At 37.0% G+C, this 17218-nt stretch overlaps 2 protein-coding genes across 2 annotated transcripts; one reads left to right on the plus strand and one right to left on the minus strand.

Moving 5' to 3' along the window:
* The first annotated feature begins 1967 nt into the window (after positions 1 to 1967).
* LOC104790450 (RNA exonuclease 4-like) lies at positions 1968 to 4299 on the plus strand. The gene is made up of 6 exons (XM_010516204.3): positions 1968 to 2109; positions 2258 to 2409; positions 2500 to 2630; positions 2730 to 3157; positions 3266 to 3346; positions 3843 to 4299. The coding sequence occupies exons 1-6, from the start codon at positions 2069 to 2071 to the stop codon at positions 4081 to 4083; spliced, it is 1074 nt and encodes a 357-aa protein (XP_010514506.2). The 5' UTR covers positions 1968 to 2068; the 3' UTR covers positions 4084 to 4299.
* Positions 4300 to 14388: 10089 nt separating this feature from the next.
* Positions 14389 to 16328, minus strand: LOC104790451 (bidirectional sugar transporter SWEET4). Its single transcript, XM_010516206.3, has 6 exons — positions 15930 to 16328; positions 15802 to 15838; positions 15479 to 15695; positions 15036 to 15197; positions 14816 to 14935; positions 14389 to 14736 (listed from the first exon to the last, which is right to left on the minus strand). Exons 1-6 carry the CDS (start codon positions 15970 to 15972, stop codon positions 14563 to 14565), a joined length of 753 nt encoding a protein of 250 aa, XP_010514508.1. The 5' UTR covers positions 15973 to 16328; the 3' UTR covers positions 14389 to 14562.
* Positions 16329 to 17218: the final 890 nt, after the last annotated feature.

Consider the following 17218-nt stretch of genomic DNA (forward strand, 5'->3'; position numbering starts at 1 on the left):
TGTTTATGAGGTCATATAAGGAAAAGAAAATTACTAAAATTTCTTTTAAAACAAATCTACTAAATTTTTATTTACTGTGCTATTTAAAGTTATTCTTTGTAACAAAGCAAACAAATGTTTTTAGTTCTCTGTTAACATCTCTTTATTCGAAGGTAATATACAAGCAAACAATGCTTTTATTTAATAATCCAAAAACTCAAGTGTATATTAGAGCTAGATAGTTACTGACTTATATTATGTGTGATTATGTTAGTCATGAAATAGATGAATTAATGAATAGATGCAGTCATGAAATATGACAAAAGAGCATCTGAAATTCCGAATTATACGGAATATACTAACTTTTTTTACCTAAATACATGTGAGTAGACCTACTAACAATGCCCCCTCGTAAACCTATATTTCTTCATCTATCTTTTGTTTTTCATTTTTAAAAAGAATTATCTTTCAATTTTTCACATTCTCATTTATACATATACATGTATGTAAATTGACATGTATAATATGGTTTCAATTTAAAAAACACAAACATGTGTAAATTGACACGAAAAAGAGAAATACGACGATCAAATTAAAAGATAATAATTACTTTTTTTTTTGGTCAAACCATGAAACTATTATAGACGAAACGAGTTGAAGGAATATTTTCAACAAGAAAAAAAACATTGAAAGTATTAATTGGATTTTCTTAGGCTAGAAAAGAGATAGGTGTATATACATGGTCTGATACCAAAGGACCATTTCCGCGTTTGTTCTTTAACACAATTTTTTATTTTCTTTTATGAGAATTTGGAATCCTTTTGGATCAAACACTACAAATTAGAATCTTAGACTTGGTCCATTGCTCGGTCAAAAGATGGTTTTCTAAATATGTGCCAAAAACTTCACACCTCGAGGATACCACCATCAAGAGGAATAATTACTTTGAGTCAAAATTAAGAATCTAAAAAACATGAGTTATAATAATGCAGTGTGACTGATATATCTTATAGTTTATGTCCCCAAGATTAAATTGTAGGTTATCAGAAAAAAGAAATCGTCACTCAATATTTGCGGTATTTGATGATGTTTACATTGAATATTATGATAGAAATCATCGTGTCAATGATATGACATACATACAAACTAGGAACACATAATACCGAAAACAAACCATTGGTAGGAAATTTAGATAGTTCGTATTGATAATGGTATGTTATGTATTGCAAACTTGTGAGCATGATATTGTAGCAGTTAAAAAAAAAGTTTTTATGGGAATACCCTAAACCTTATCTTCAGCATAAATAAGATAAAGATAAAGATAAGACTTTAATATTGCATGACTTATCTTCAGCATAATAAGTTTTTTTCCATTTCAGAACTAGAAATTTCTTTTAATAAATAATTTTTCGTAACTTTTGTTTTCCATTATTATTTTGATCAAGCATAAAATTTTTTAACTTAAGGGTTTGCTAATTCCTTCTCTATCACGGGAAAAAATGTGAAATATGGGCCTACCCTATATAAAAACACTTGTAAATGTAATAATTAAGCAAATGAAAATATGATGGATACTTACCTGTTTTGTGCCTTTGTAAATTAAGTAAAAACTTCCTTGGTGTGAGCTTTCAATTTACATTTTTTCTTGCATAAAACTACTGTACTTGGTGTTCGATACTTGCCTGTTTTAAGCTTTTCTTGTTTACGAACTCGATCGACGTCAAGTATTCACACACTCGTGCACACATACGATATTAGCATCTTCGTTATCGTTCAGACAAAGGAGAACTAAAACTGTGATTCTTTTTACCATGAGAAGTCGACCCTACCGCATGAAGGCATCTATACATCCATTTGTGTTTGTCTTCTTTTGTAATTATCTTTACAAAGCTCCAAATGGTTATAGATGAGAACGGTCAGCTTTGCTTTTCTTCTTTTTCTTTCATACACCCATCTATAAATACCTTGAGACACCTTCTCCATGTTTCACACACTCAGCTATTAAGACGAGAAAAACTGATCGAAACGGTTCTTTAAACTCCCTCAACGCTAGTTCTCAAGTTCGTGCTTGCAGTTTCCAGTACTTACCATGGAGTACAGATCATCAATGGAGTCGTCCGAAACCTTAAGGTAACTATTTCTAATGCCTAGCTACGCATATTATACCAAGAGAAGACTCATAGAGTCGCATGCAATATCATATCCAAACTCTATAATAAATTGATTAATAACTAAAACTATGTTTTTTATTATAATGAAATTATATATACACGTGCAGGAACAAGTGTGCCGCTTGTTATAGGCAGTTCAACAAAATGGAACATTTAGTGGAGCACATGAAGATCTCTTATCACTCGGGCCATGAGCCTACTTGTGGCGTTTGCAAGAAACATTGCCGATCTTTTGAGTCCCTCCGCGAACATCTCATTGGTATATAAGAATACATATATAATTGTCCGCGAACAACTATTATGTGTAATATATATACAAAATTATTTTTAATTGTGTTATTATCTGTAGGGCCGTTGCCAAAACAAGAATGCAAGAATATTTTCAGCCTTCGTGGATGCAGATTTTGCATGACGATCCTTGAGAGCCCGAATGCTCGTAGGATCCATCAAGAGAGATGCCAATTCTCGAGCGTCAACTCTGTAATCTTCTTTTCTAATATCTATGTAAATTGAACTTGTAACCTATGAATTAACGCAAGCAATGTATACTTATATATTATATGGTTTTCTCGTTTTCAGGGACTTGCGACTCGTATGGCAGCTTTAGGTCTAAGAGATAAGTCCATGATCGACAACACGTCATCACGGTCTCCACGAGTGGTTGCTTTCTCTTGCAAGATGGTAGGTGGAGGAAGCGACGGGTCGTTGGATCTATGCGCGAGGGTTTGCATAACGGATGAGAGTGACAATGTCGTGTTCCACACGTATGTGAAACCGTCAATGCCTGTGACAAGCTACAGGTACGAGACGACGGGGATACGTCCGGAAAATTTAAGGGATGCAATGCCGTTGAAACAAGTACAAAGAAAGATTCAAGAGTTTCTTTGTAATGGAGAACCCATGTGGAAGATTCGTCCAAGAGCTGGAAAAGCAAGGATTCTTGTGGGACATGGCCTCGATCACGATCTTGACCGTCTTCAACTTGAATATCCTTCTTCCATGATAAGGTTGACACTTATATAAAAAACAAAGATTCTTTAGTCTTATTTCCCTTGCAATATAACCCATAGTACTATGTGAGTTTATATATTAACGGTGAAGTTTATATTATGTAGGGATATTGCAAAATACCCTCCTTTGATGAAAACAAGCAAGCTGAGTAACTCTCTCAAGTACTTAACCCAAGCCTATCTCGGGTAATAATATATCCTTTTATTTTTTTATGAGATAATAATATTTTGAATCAAATTGATCAATTCGTAAAGCGAGTATACACTATATGTGTATCATATGTAGAATTACTATTTTTTGATGATGTGGGTATTGATGCTTTGGATGGGCTTAAAGTTATATGGAAGAGTTTCAGAACGTGAAAAGATTCACATGCTTTTAAAAATATTAATTTCTATAGCTACACACACGTATACATTTTTATTCTTATTAGCTAAAAAACGTTTCTCCATGCATATACCAAATTCACTTTATAACTGTTCCCTCTCTTTTCATTAATCGTACAATAGTTAAATATTGTGTATAGGTAGATAGTTGTACACAAAATTTTACGGATATGTATAATTAGTATCATATGTTTTTGTCTTTACGCTCAGCAGATAAATCTAAACTACTTGAGATCAACGAAACGAAATGTCTAAATTCAAGATTATATATTAATAAATGATGTGTTTATTATAGGTATGATGTTCATTATGGGATACAAGACCCATATGAAGATTGTGTAGCGATGATGAGGCTTTACACGAAAATGAGATATCAGAAACACAAGATTGAAGCTTACCCATTAGCCGCCGATGCTCAGAACCGTAGCAACCAGGTGGCTTGGAGGCAGAGCGAGGTCGAGAGGATGTCTCCTAATGAAATGCTCTCCATCTCTCGTTCTGACTATTACTGCTGGTGCTTGGACTCCCTCGCTTAATTTTTAAACCTAAGTGGTCTCTCAAAATTAGTAATTCTTACAACTTTTCCAGAGATTTTTAATTTAGTAGTGTAACGTCGAATAAGCATTGATATGATTTTGTAGTAGTATCTACATTTTAGAGTGTGTGTGAGAGATGCATATATTGTAATTGTACTTTGCAATAATGCTTTGATCTCAATTATTAATTACATGCACGATTTTCTTTTGGTATCACCTACTCCCTCTAATATATAAAATATCTAGGCTTTTTTCTTTGTTTTAATTTATAAGATTTTATTTTCTATGCACTTTTTAATATTAATTTAATATTTTTTTGACTATTTAAATTCTGCATGTTGTCTTTCCATTGGTTGAATTATGTTAAATGATTAAACATTTATTGGTTTTTAATTTTGGTGCTTTTAACCAAAACTCTTATATAATGCAACATCATGAGTATTTAAAAATCTATTTTCTTGGATTTCAATAAATTTTTGAGCTAGTTAGTATAATTTTAAGATGAGTATTCTACTAATAGTTCATTTTCAGTACTATGTACGTAAGTGAAGAGAAAATTTTATTGTCTTCTATTTTATGTAAAATTTATTATTAAATGATTAAACAACTTTATTTGAAGTTCTCTAGTAAAGAGATAATTTTATTTAATTTTTTAAGTGGATTGTTTTAATTAATTTAATATTAATTATATAATTAATTAATATTTGAGCAACATAAGTGAGTTGCTGGAGATGGTCTTAGTTATTTGGAAGAATAGTAATTAAGTCTTTCGAATCGCGTGAGAAAGCATGTAGGCACGCAAACAATAATATTCAGTATGTGAAATTTATCAATGCATGCTAATATGATATCCTCAAATTTTTTGATAAACTAAACAATATAATTTAGAGAAGACTATATAATATTTCTATTACGATAGATATAATAATTCCATGGAAACAACATTGCTTGTTTGAGATCTTTGATATGGCGGAGATCATCATCGACGATCCGGAGGTGAATGCTATTTTTACCTCAACTTCTCAAGGATCAGGAATCCACCCTGACAAAGCTTTGTATCTGTTTGTCAATTCAAATTGGGACCCAAAGAGATTTGAGACAGCATCAAGAACTCTCAATCATACTCATGAAACCCAATCTTCTGTGCGTTTTTAAGGAGAACGTTTCATTATGTGGCAACTGTCAGCTTCAAAAGGCCAAAATGTCTATTACTGATTGTGGTTGTTTCCTGTGTAACGATTGCATCAGCACCCATGTATCTAATGTGGTTAAAGAAGGATATGTGCTTGGTCTGTGCCCTATTTGCGTGAAGTACTACCTAGCTCCTAAGTTTCTTTCGGAAACACTCTCTTTAGCTATGCGTATTGAGTGTACTAATCTTATGATTGAAGACTTCAAATAGAAAACAAAGAAAACATTCATTTCTCAAGGTGTTGAATGTGTTTGGAATCACAAACACATCATTGGTGTTGTGTTACTGGCTTTCTATGTGATCCCTAAATCACTGAACGGTTTCTACACCACCATTGCCATGTCCCTTGATGAATTAAAAACCACTTTCTTGGATGTCAAAAATGGCCTCAAATCTTGGATTGAAAACCATCCAAGAACAGTCAGTGCATTGAAGTATTTGCAGGATCAATATGAAGAAGGTGGCTCTCCATCAAGCCCATGGTTTTGGGGGAAATTTGTTAGGTCAATCTAAAGCTGCTGAAATCAAGTTTATCGTCCTCTGTTTTTCTTTTGCAACAACACTGTTAAACAAGTTGTATTTATTTATGCCTTATTTACTTAAATACGATATGTTAATAAAGATCTTTGATATATATGAATAAGCATGTTATCAAAAACATCATCGTCGATAAAACAACGTATATAAGAAAAAAAGAACAAATACATTAAATCGTCAAAAAAATATTCATCACACCACACAAATCTTAAATTTTATATTCTTCTTGGGTCCATCTGAATCTACTAATATTAGTGACTGGGAACCCAGTTCTACATTTACCAGAAAAAATTACACACCATTTTGAAATACCATTTTCCTTGCAAGCACTACTAATTAGTTTTATAGTTCTTTTAAAATTAACCGCAAAGTATCCATGAGTAGCAAATTATCCTTTGTATATAGATTTGAAAATTGCAACTTTCACTCCATTTTTTTTTTGGGCAAACAAGGAATTAGATTGATAGAAAGGAAGATTACACTCCATTACAGGAGGAAGAGTTTAAAGCCATTAAGGCTGACTTTGCAACAGAATCAACAGCAGAATTGCTAGCTCTTGGAATAAATTTAAAAGAGATAGTGGCAAAGAAGGACTTTAACAGAGCTATATCATGAAGGATCCCCTTGAGCTCTGTAGTATTTTCATTTGCATTGATGAGTGTTATGAGGATTTTGGAATCCGAGAACACTGAGATGTTAGAGACGCCTTGCTGACCTGCAATCATGGTGAGAGCGCTTCACATGGCTAAGGCTTCTGCAGCTAAGGCAAAGCCTACGAAATCTCTAGTAGCAGAGTAAGATGATGTCTGGTGGGAGGTTGGATCTTTGATTACCCACCCTGCACCGTATTGACAAGAGGAGGATGACCATGCCGCATCCACAAAGCAGGAGAACCCTGATGTAAGTGATCTTTGGACATATGGGGGCGGAATATTGTGCAGGGGTTTTGAGGACTTTGTTTGTGCTTCGTACCATATCTTGGCATCCCGGATCGATTTAGTCACAGTTTCTTCCTCTGGGAAGTTACGGTCCTCAAAAACAAAGCTGTTTCTTGCCTTCCATAAGTTCCACAAGATCCAAGGAAAGATAGGGGTGGAGGCGATACCTGTTGGAGGGAGGTTTTGCATTAATCCTGCATTTATAATGAGGTGACATATGGAGGTGGAGCTGAGGTTATTAGGCTTTTTCAAACCCGGTACCAAGTCCCAAACTTTTGCCGCGTAAGGACAGAGGAGAAACGTGTGCAGTTCATTCTCAGCCTCTCCACATCTTTTACAAGAGTTTGCGGAGCCCATGCCTCGTTTTGCTAGGTTGGAGCCTAATGCAAGAGCCTGATATGTGACTTTCCAGAGAAAGCTTTTTAACTTTGGTGCAGTTTGCTGGTTCCAAATGTTTGCGTGCCAGTTGAAGGGGGGAGATTCCTTGGGGGAGTCCGCTAAGATAGCTAGTGCATACCCTGTTTTGGTTGAATATACGCCTGATTTCTCAGGAAGCCAAGCCAGGGAGTCTCTGTGGGGATGGGTGCTAGTGATTAATTTCCTGATCATGCCCTCATACTGAGGTAAGTTTTCGCGTATAGCACTGACATTCCAGTCATTAGTGTCTGGACAGAGGAGATCACTGACTTTGAGTGATATGTTTTCCTTGTTAGGAGGACCCATAGGAGTCAGCGGTTGTGAAGTTGAGAGCCACGGAGTGGTTCATACATTAATGTCTTTTCCATCACCTATAGTCCAGCCTAAGCCCTTGCGTAGGATTTCTCTGCCCAATAAAATGCCTCGCCATCCATGAGATGCTGAAGTTGGTGTTGACGAAGCATTCATGAAAGTGGTCGAATGACAGTATTTGCCTAAGAGGACCCGTGCTAGTAGAGTTGTTGGCTCTTTTAAGATTCTCCAGCTGATCTTAGCCAACATGGCGTCGTTAAAAGCTTCTAGGTCCCGAAAGCCAAGTCCTCCTGCATATTTCGGTTGAGTCAGTTTTTCCCAGGCAACCCAACACATCTTCTTTTTCCCCGGTTTGTCATCCCACCAGTAGCGAGTGAGGACTGATTGGATTTGTTTACAGAGTGAGGATGGGAGTTAGAAGCAAGACATTGCATATAAAGGCATGGCTGATAGAACAGACTTAAGGAGAACTTGCTTCCCAGCTCCCGAGAGAAACTTTGTAGACCAACTGTGTGCCTTCTGTCGTATCTTGTCTACTATAGAAGAGAATATATCTCGTTTCTTTCTGCCAAAGTGTTCTGGTAGCCCAAGATATTTGCCTATTCCTCCTTCGGTGTTGATTTGCAGGGCTTCTTTCACCCGTTTCTTGCATTCTGGTGATGTTTTGGCTGAGAAAGTTATGGAGGATTTTTGGCGATTGATACACTGGCCAGAAGCTTTTTCATAGATCTCAAGGATGTGAGTAAGGGCGGCACAACATTGGGGAGAGGATTTGCAGAAGAACATAGTATCATCAGCAAATAGCAGGTGATTGACTAGAGGACTCGCTCTCGCTACTCTGATCCCTGAGAGGGTGCCTTTCTTTTGAGCTTTTGTGCATAAACCAGAGAGAACTTTTGTGCAGAGGATGAACAAGTAAGATGACAGAGGATCTCCTTGCCGTAGTCCGCGCGTAGGTAACACCTTGCCTTGAGGAACTCCGTTTATAAGAAAGGAGTATGAAACGGAGTTTACGCATGTCATGATCCAAGAGATCATAATTTCGTGAAATCCGAGACGGTTAAGCACTGCTTTGAGGAAGGTCCACTCTATGCGGTCGTAAGCTTTGCTCATATCGGTTTTTACTGCCATAGAGCAGTACTTCTTAGCCTTTGAGGTTCGGAGGAAGTGAAGTATTTCATGCGTAATCAATACATTGTCAGAGATGGCACGATTAGGAACAAAAGCTGATTGGTGGATGGAGATGATTTTAGGTAGTAGAGGTTGAAGTCTTCCTGTGATTATCTTTGCTATGATCTTATAATGTGTATTGCATAAAGCAATAGGTCGATAATCACTCACCTTTCTGGGAGTTGAGCCTTTAGGTATGAGCCGGATGTGTGTTTCATTCTGTCTGGGGTCCAGAAAGCTTGTTTCAAAGAAGGTGCGTACATCCCTTGATACATCTTTCCCGATGAAGTCCCAGTAAGCTTTATAAAAGCTTGAAGAGAACCCATCGAGCCCGGGAGCTTTGCTTGCGTTTATAGCAAAAGCTGCTGCTTTAATTTCTTTATCATCTGGTATTGTGATCAGTTTTGCATTAATCTCCGGGGTGATCTTAGGTTGTAGTACTTGCTCAACAATGCTGACGTCCTCATTCAAGTTGGAGGTAAATATATTCTGGAAATAGCCTGCAATGACAGAAGCTATTTGTTCTTCTTCGTGCACCTCTGCTCCAAGTTCGTCCTCAATAACAGAGAAAGAATTCAGGGTGCGTCTGCTTCTTGTTATGACGTGAAAGTAGGCTATATTCCTGTCTCCTTCTTGTAGCCATTGGATGCGACTTCTCTGCAGCCAAAAGCTTTCCTCTTCTTTGTAAGCTTTGTCTAATGACTCGGTTAACTGAGCAATTGCTTCCGGGTTCTCTATTGTGGATGACAGTGCCGTTTCTAAGCCGCTTTGAAGCTCTTTTATAGTTTTGCTACTATTAAAGTGCTGCTCTTTTGTCCAGGCAATAATTTTTCGATGACAAAGGTTGAGTTTGGTTAGCACTGAATCCTCCTGGGAGAGGTTCCAGGCTTTCTTGACAATATCAGTGACCTCTGCTTTTTCCACTAACCTTCTGTCAAACCGGAAAACGCCTCGTTTCTTCTCTTTCAAGACATTGAAGTACGTCACTAAGGGACGATGATCTGATCCCTCAAAACGGAGGTAATGACACCTACCAGCAGGGTAAGTTTCTGACCAAGAACAGTTTGCCAATGACCTGTCTAGTCTGGATTTGATGAAATGTGTATACCTAGTTCCTCTCCAAGACAGGGGACAACCTGAATGTTTGAGGTCACATAGCCCGTTTTGTGATACGAAGTTTCGAAAGTTGAGGAATGAGCCTTCCCACCGTGCAGGGCCTCCTTGCTTTTCAGAATTATATAGTATGTCGTTGAAATCGCCTGTTAGGAGCCAGGGGGAGCTTCGAGTAGACCCAACTTCAGAAATTTGTTGCCAAAAGCCAGCTCTGTTTTCCATATTAGGTGGACCATAGATAAAGGTAATGAAAGAGGAGATCCCTTTAAACTTGATTTCAGCATCAATCATATTCGTGGAAGAGTGAATAACATTGATTTCAACTGTTTCTTTCCACAGAAGGGCTAACCCTCCACTCAAACCGGTGGGAGGGACAGTGAACTTGGAGGTAAAACCCATCCAATCAAACTTTTCAGAAATGTATTCATCAGAGTTCTTAGTTTCCATAAGGAACATTATGTCTGGAGAAATCGTTTTATGAATTTCTTTGTGACGTCGAACTGTAAAGGGGTTCCTAAGACCTTGACAGTTCCAGCTCACCACTACTAAGGAAGAGGATTTGGTGGGGATTGAAAATCCACCACCTCAGTGTCGGTAGATCGAAACAGTTGTACTGCAGGGTAGGCTCCTGTTGGACGAGAGCTTGGTCCGGTTTTGTCTGAAATACTTGGACTGGCTTGACCCTTTTTAAGGCATCGTCGCTTTTTTGGAGGATTAGTAGTAGTGGTGGTCTTCAGTTTCCTGGTCTTAGCTGCTTGACCTGGGCTCCTCACTCCTCTGGTTTTGATTGGTACCCGGGGAACCTTCCTTTTAGGTGCAGCCTTTGGAACTACAGGTTTTCTTCCCGGTTTTTTCCCCGTGACGTTGGTAGCTGCAGGCGGAGATGGTCCTAGACGCAGGGACGTCTGAACTCTCCCTTCTTGAACAGGGGATGTCCCTTGCGGTTGAGATGCTGGATTCCCAGATGAGATATCAATAGGAGTGGGGATACGATTCCCCGACATGTTTTCGATAGCAGTCTCATGAGTTTCCTCATTCTGGTATCTGATTTCTACATCCTGTAGTAAAGTTGAATCTATGGAATTGCCAGTCCCCAAACGTGACTTAACAGATGGAGCAGGGAGGGACAGACGTTCTAGGACAGGTCTTCTTTCCCGTGATGAGCTGTTTGCAGATTCAGAAACTTGTGTAGCAGGTAACTGCAATGGTTCTCTAGTATTCCTTGGAGAAGGCGTAGCAGAGTAATGTTGTGAAGGTTGTGAAGGTTCTCTTAACCCTGATAATCTATGTGAGTCTAATGGAGAGACTCTATTGGTTCTACCAGGACTAGCCTGGGTTCTTCCTTCCACACGGTGAGACAGAGTAAGAGGAGATGGTTCTCTGAAAGACGATCCTTGAATTTGGTGTGAGTTTGTTTTCATGACCCATTCTTTTTGAGGTGGTTCCCTTCTAGTCGACTGTGCTCTAGAGTAATTTCTGGAGGGAGTGGCTGCTCGGTTAGGTTCATATTGATGACGATACTCGCGAGCTTGGTTTGATCTAGACCTGATGGAACCATTGAGGGAAGCTTGAGAGGTCTGAGGTCGTCGAGAATAGTGGTTGTCATCTTGCTCTCTGGATAAGGGAGCAGGGGTTCTTCTCGAGATTGATTCTGGGCACCTTCCTTTAAATCCCTCTGAGGTTTGGTTGGAAGGTGGAAACGTTAAACTTCTGCGATTATCCGCCCTACGTTTATCAGCCTCTAGTCTTATGAGGGTTTTTCGCTGGTTAACTCCCAAAGGGCGGGTTTAAGGGTCTTTCGCAGTTGAACTTTTAGGGCAATTTTTCTCTTCATGTGAGAGAGAGAAACAAATGAAGCAGTGCTTCTCAAGTTTTTCATATTCCAATTCAACAGTGGTGATTTCACCAGTAGGGAGACGGATATCCATGAGCATTTCTAGAGGTTTTAGTCCGTTGATATCGACTCGGATTCTGGCTTCCTCGATATCCTTTTCAGAGACGTGTCCTAGCTCCTCGCCTATTGTAGTGATGGTTTGCTCAGTCTAGTGGAGGGTAGGGATCTCTTGGATTTTAACCCAAAAAGTGATGTTTGATGGGAAGGTGTTGGACACGGAGGGTTCCCAGCATTGGAGAATGAGCATCCACTTCTTGTAGTGGAGTGGAGACTTTTTCAGGACATTTAGGAGGTCCTTTTCGAGCTCAAAGCGGAACTGAAAGCGTTCAGAGCCAAGTACGCGTCCAGTGACTTTCCCTTCTAAGGTCCAGAGTTGGGGGAGGAACTCTATGACTGCACGGGGTTGTTGTACAAACGGGTTAGTGACTCGGCCAACCAGTGACAGAGCATTTTCTTCAAGGAGGTTGGAGTTGTCGCTCTCAGGTATGTTCACTGGGGGACGTCGGACGTATTTGTTGGCTCCAAGAGGCCATTTTTCCTTCTCAACTCTAGAGTAACGGTGAGACATTTTGAGTCAGGAAGGGAGCGGTTTTATTACCGCTAAGGGGAACACACTGGAGGGTTCTAAAGCAATAGATGAAGTTAAGGTCTGCACACTGCAGTAGGTACCTGCAAAGAAACGGTAAAGTCTGCACAAGGCAGTAGAGGGGTCAAAGGTACTACCACTGTGTTACTACGTCCCAGCTGCGGATGGGGGTAGGGTTTAGCTTTCCCATTGGAACAGATGTAGTGAGGTGTAAGCTCATAAGCGTCTCAGAATTTTGATTCTTAAAAAACAGCGTGAAGAAACACGTTTTTAACAAGTACGAGCGGTGGCGCTGTGGTGGAGGGAACTGTGAGAGATGGTGGGGGAGCGGTGGGGGAGTCGCTGGAAAAAGTTGGTACGGTGGAAATTCAAAAAGCAAAAGGAGAAAGAGCTTTTCTCGGGAATCGGGCCTGAGGGAATTTCAAACTCGGCTAATAAATATTTATGTATGTTCTTTCTTTCTCCTTTCACTCCATTTATTACTGTGAAATCTATGATCATTATTGCAATAATCATCATTGCAATATATACCTTGGGATTCTGGCCCATTGTAAATGAACATCTCATCACATCTCTCAATTTACTTCATTTATCTTGTACAATTCCTCATCTTCATCAATTTTATACATTTTCCCTTATTTGCTCTAACGTCAAATAGGGAAACTTAGCATACATCAAGGAGCCGTTGATCAAACTATTATTAGGTGAAAAAAAATTATATATTTATTGAGACCACTCATATTATTCAGCAAATCAGATGTACTATTTTCAGATATTTTTGTAACATTAATGCAGTTTTTGATTTTAAAATATTTTTAACAAATGAAATCATGGGCTTAATTCAATGGTATTTTTGAAAAACCTCATTTTAGTGGTATTTATTTATTTATGATAATTGACCAAATAACAAAGTTGTTACAAAGTGGATTTCATATGTGATTTGTAAAATGACATTCTATATCTATATGACTATATCCATAACCATATTTGTCTCCATTACCTTTTTTAAGCTGACACTTCTGAAATCAACACTACTGATACTCTCTTAAGATTTACACTTTACAATGTTTCTACTTAACTATTTATACACAAACATTGAGACATTGTAAAACCTAGTTGCTCTGACACATGACTTCATTATCTTAAAGGTGACTAAGGATGTCGAAAATATTATTTGTCTCTATCTGCAGAGCCTTATGACAGCTCATATCTTTAGTTTTTGCAACGGCTTGGTGGTACGAAGGTTCCTCTGCAACTTCCTTCTTCTTATCTTCATATGACCGTTGCTTTATGTTGAGTTTGGTGGGCAGCGTAGTGAGCTTCGTCATTTGAATGTTATTAGGCTTCAGTTGAGTTTGATCCATCTTCTTGCTTTTGAAAGGCTCTGTTTGAAAGGCTAATTAGGCTGAGAGCTTTGTTTCTCCTTTATACTACAATGCAAGAAACATATAAACTCGATTTACGTTTCTCCACTTACAATCAAATTCCAAAATTTGTATGAAATGATACTATTGCCATATAAGAAGTTACATAACCCATTTTATTAAGTGGTTGTGAGCACTTTGTCATGGATGAAGTACGTTCAATTTTGTTTTCTTTTTTCTTTCAACTTATGAAGGGCGTTGTTTTCTCAACTTCAAGCTGGTTTTAAAGATGCCTTTAACCAGCCGCTAGCTCTTCATATCAGCATCATGTCAACAACCTCGGCAGAAACAGTTGACCTCGCTCCACAAGCTCTTCTAAATGTTAACATGTCCAACAACACGATATTGTCGGCAAAATAACTATACGATGTGAAGTGTTCAAGTCTATGCTCTTCAGCTCTTCTTGATGGTTCTGAGATGGCTGGTTCTTAATCTCTGCTGGTTTCTTCTTACGCAGCAACGGCTATGCTAAGCAAAAGGCAAAATTAAAAATGCCGAATTTCACCAAAAATATGTGAATTTTGTGATCTTTAGACTCTGAATCGTTGTGCTTTTGTGTGTACTACGGTTTGCATCTAGTGATGAAGGTATTTAAGTCAGTTCGACTACTTCAGCAATTAGAGTTCATTTTTACTGTCCCATATTAATTAACTTAGCAAACATTTCTCAAACTAAAATAAAAAATCCACTCATATATACATATAGTTTAACATAGATTTATATTGTCGCACATTATAGTTATCTTTCATAGACGAAAAAGAGTTTGAATTTTTACACAGCAAGAAAAAAAACTCACAAAAATAAGATTACTTATAGTTTAATCACCCAAAAACTTTAAAATAGAAAAAAAAAAGGACATAAAACTAATTTCATATCTTATTATCCAAAATATATAATCAAGCTGCAACTCGTTTAGCTTGTCCATGGTTTCTACTAAGTTGTAACTGAGAGTTAGCCTTCGAAAGATTCTCCTCATCTTCTTCTTCATCATCTTTTGGTGTTGTCTTGTAATAGCAAGCATAGAGTATCAGTTGTACTAAACCTGATACTGTTCCAAGTCCATTTCCAATCTATGAAAGAAAAAAAAAAGTGAAACTAGTACATAATAGAAAATGATGAATAAGAATATAAATAATTTAATAAACTTACCAAAATGAAAAGATCAAATTTAATAAGTGCATAAATAACCCAAACGACACCGTTGAGAAAGTTGGCAAGTGAGAGAGAGAATGGCATGTACTTCACACTTTTTGTCTTGATCACCTTACTCTGTTTCACTCAAAGATGAAAAATATCATGTTTTTTTTGTTTTTTAATAAAAAGTGAAGGACACATACAAAACATTTGAGAAGTGGATACTTAATATTACCATGATGGTGAGAGGAGCAATATACATGAGGCTAACAAATATGACACAAAGGATTCCAACAAAAGAAGATCTCTGGTTATGTGTGTGGAACAATAGCAATGTGCATGTGGCTACTATTCCTACAAACACCATCTCTCCTATTAACCATAGCCCCACTTTCACCTGCACCAAGAATCACAATTTTGATTAAATCATTTCATAAATAAAACTGTGTAAACCTTTTGTTTTGCCTATCACTAACCTAAAACAGTATCAATCATTGTCTCCCACTTCTTATTACTAATTTACTACGGTATTCTAGCTTTCATTTTTCCCCCAAAAAAACAAAGAAAAAATTGAATATTTCTTTGTAAAATTTAATTAAGTATATTGTACAAAAAAAACATAATAATTAAGTATTATAATAATTAGGTACGTATAATCAGAGCTGTTAGGTATCGTACCTTGCGAGTAGTTGGAGAAAAGTAAAAGAACATAGCGAGATAGAAAAGCTCTATTGCAAGGCCAGTGGCATTAATGGTGATCACAAGGAGACTATCTGGATGAACCACTGGTAAGCCATAAAAGACCCATAGTGCGCAATTTAGCACCGTGGCTAAGTATGGGTCAGCTTTGTACTCCTCCACCTTCTTCTTCTTGTATATCGTTATGAACGTAGGTCTGCATAAAATATAATATATATTTACTCATAAACATTAATCTAAGAGATCTAAGTTGTTAGCCCAAAAGAATAAGATCAAAGGTAGATATAGAGATCAATAATTACATGGGAGATAAGAACAAGAACAAGGAGATGACATTTCCTGCGACAATATAAACAAATAAAATTACAAGTGTTAGTAAAAAAGAGAAAGGTCAGAGATTCTTATACGCATACAAAACTTATGTACGTACCACAAATGCCGGCAATGAATCTAGCAACTGTCGCGTTAACCATTTCACTTCAAACGCAAAATCTGAACAAGAACAAGAAGAAAGAGAGCAAGAGAGAGAGATAGAGAGGGATATGTAATTTGGTATGTCAAATATGTGTGAATGGTTTTCGCATATATTTATAGATACAAGATGAGATGTTGGTATATTAATATAGGTACTCATTTGTATACTTTTACATATAAGTAATAAGTATATATATGTGTCTATGTATTGATGACGAAGCGAAACTCAAGAAGTAAAGGAATTGAAATGAAAACGACCTTGAATTTTTGTTTTTTCATTTTGGGGAAACAATCATGACATTTATCTACATATATTTCAACACTTTCTCGTTTGGCTTATTGTTTTTGGAGCCATGATTATAACTATTATGCCTACCCTATATAGTATACGTGTGTATGTACATGTATATGTTACATTACATGCATGTGCATAGTATGTAAGTTACGTGTCATAATCTTATTCACGGCCATCTTTAACTTTAAAAAAAATACAAAAAATTATCCACGTGAGTGTAAGCGAGTGATCTAAAAGAAAAACAAATCACGTAAGATTTATTTTCTTCTCCTTTTTGATCTTTTTGGACGACTACTGAATTTGTGTTGTTAATATGTATATATCATATTTATATGTTGAAAAAGGAAAAATAATTTATTAGTTTTCATGGATTTCATATGTGTATATATGATCTTTCTCTTCATTTCGTTTTTATGAGGCATCCCATTTGCTTGCGATTATTAAGCAGAATAATAGTTTCATTAATTATTTTCTTCTGAAATCAAACGTTATATATGATTTCAAAGAATATATTACTTTTTTCTGTTAAAGGATCTTCTTCAACTCCAACGAATATATTACATTGAAACTAAATAATTTATAGTATCAAGTGCTATATAAACAAAAATTTTAGGCAAAAGGGAAATAACTTTACAGGTGTTGTGAGAAGGTACACAAACCCAATGATTTTTGTAACTTTAATATAAAATAAAGTAAGCATGCGACTATGTCCATTTCGAATTTTGGATTCCGATACTATATTGCTAACGATCTTTTATGAAATCTATGGACGATAAAAATCGCAACATCTATGCTTCCCGATCGGCGCAGTTTACCTAATTTTTTTATAAAAAGTATCAAGAAAACAAATATCTATGCTTTGTGATGAGTAAGGTACACCAACAACTAGATCAATTATTTACTAAAATGAAAAATTAGTCGTGCTGAGACAATTACATGGTGAAAGGGAT

Source organism: Camelina sativa, chromosome 6 (genome assembly GCF_030686135.1).
Source record: "Camelina sativa cultivar CO46 ecotype springtype chromosome 6, ASM3068613v1".
NCBI classification, from domain to species: domain Eukaryota; kingdom Viridiplantae; phylum Streptophyta; class Magnoliopsida; order Brassicales; family Brassicaceae; genus Camelina; species Camelina sativa.

Coding starts and splice junctions, on each gene's coding strand:
- LOC104790450 (XM_010516204.3), top strand. CDS start 2,069: ATGGAGTACAGATCATCAATGGAGTCGTCCGAAACCTTAAG. Junction 2,110..2,257: donor GAGTCGTCCGAAACCTTAAG/GTAACTATTTCT, acceptor ATACACGTGCAG/GAACAAGTGTGCCGCTTGTT. Junction 3,158..3,265: donor TATCCTTCTTCCATGATAAG/GTTGACACTTAT, acceptor TATATTATGTAG/GGATATTGCAAAATACCCTC.
- LOC104790451 (XM_010516206.3), bottom strand. CDS start 15,972: ATGGTTAACGCGACAGTTGCTAGATTCATTGCCGGCATTTGTG. Junction 15,839..15,929: donor ATTCATTGCCGGCATTTGTG/GTACGTACATAA, acceptor ATATTGTCGCAG/GAAATGTCATCTCCTTGTTC. Junction 15,198..15,478: donor TTTCTCCAACTACTCGCAAG/GTACGATACCTA, acceptor TTCTTGGTGCAG/GTGAAAGTGGGGCTATGGTT.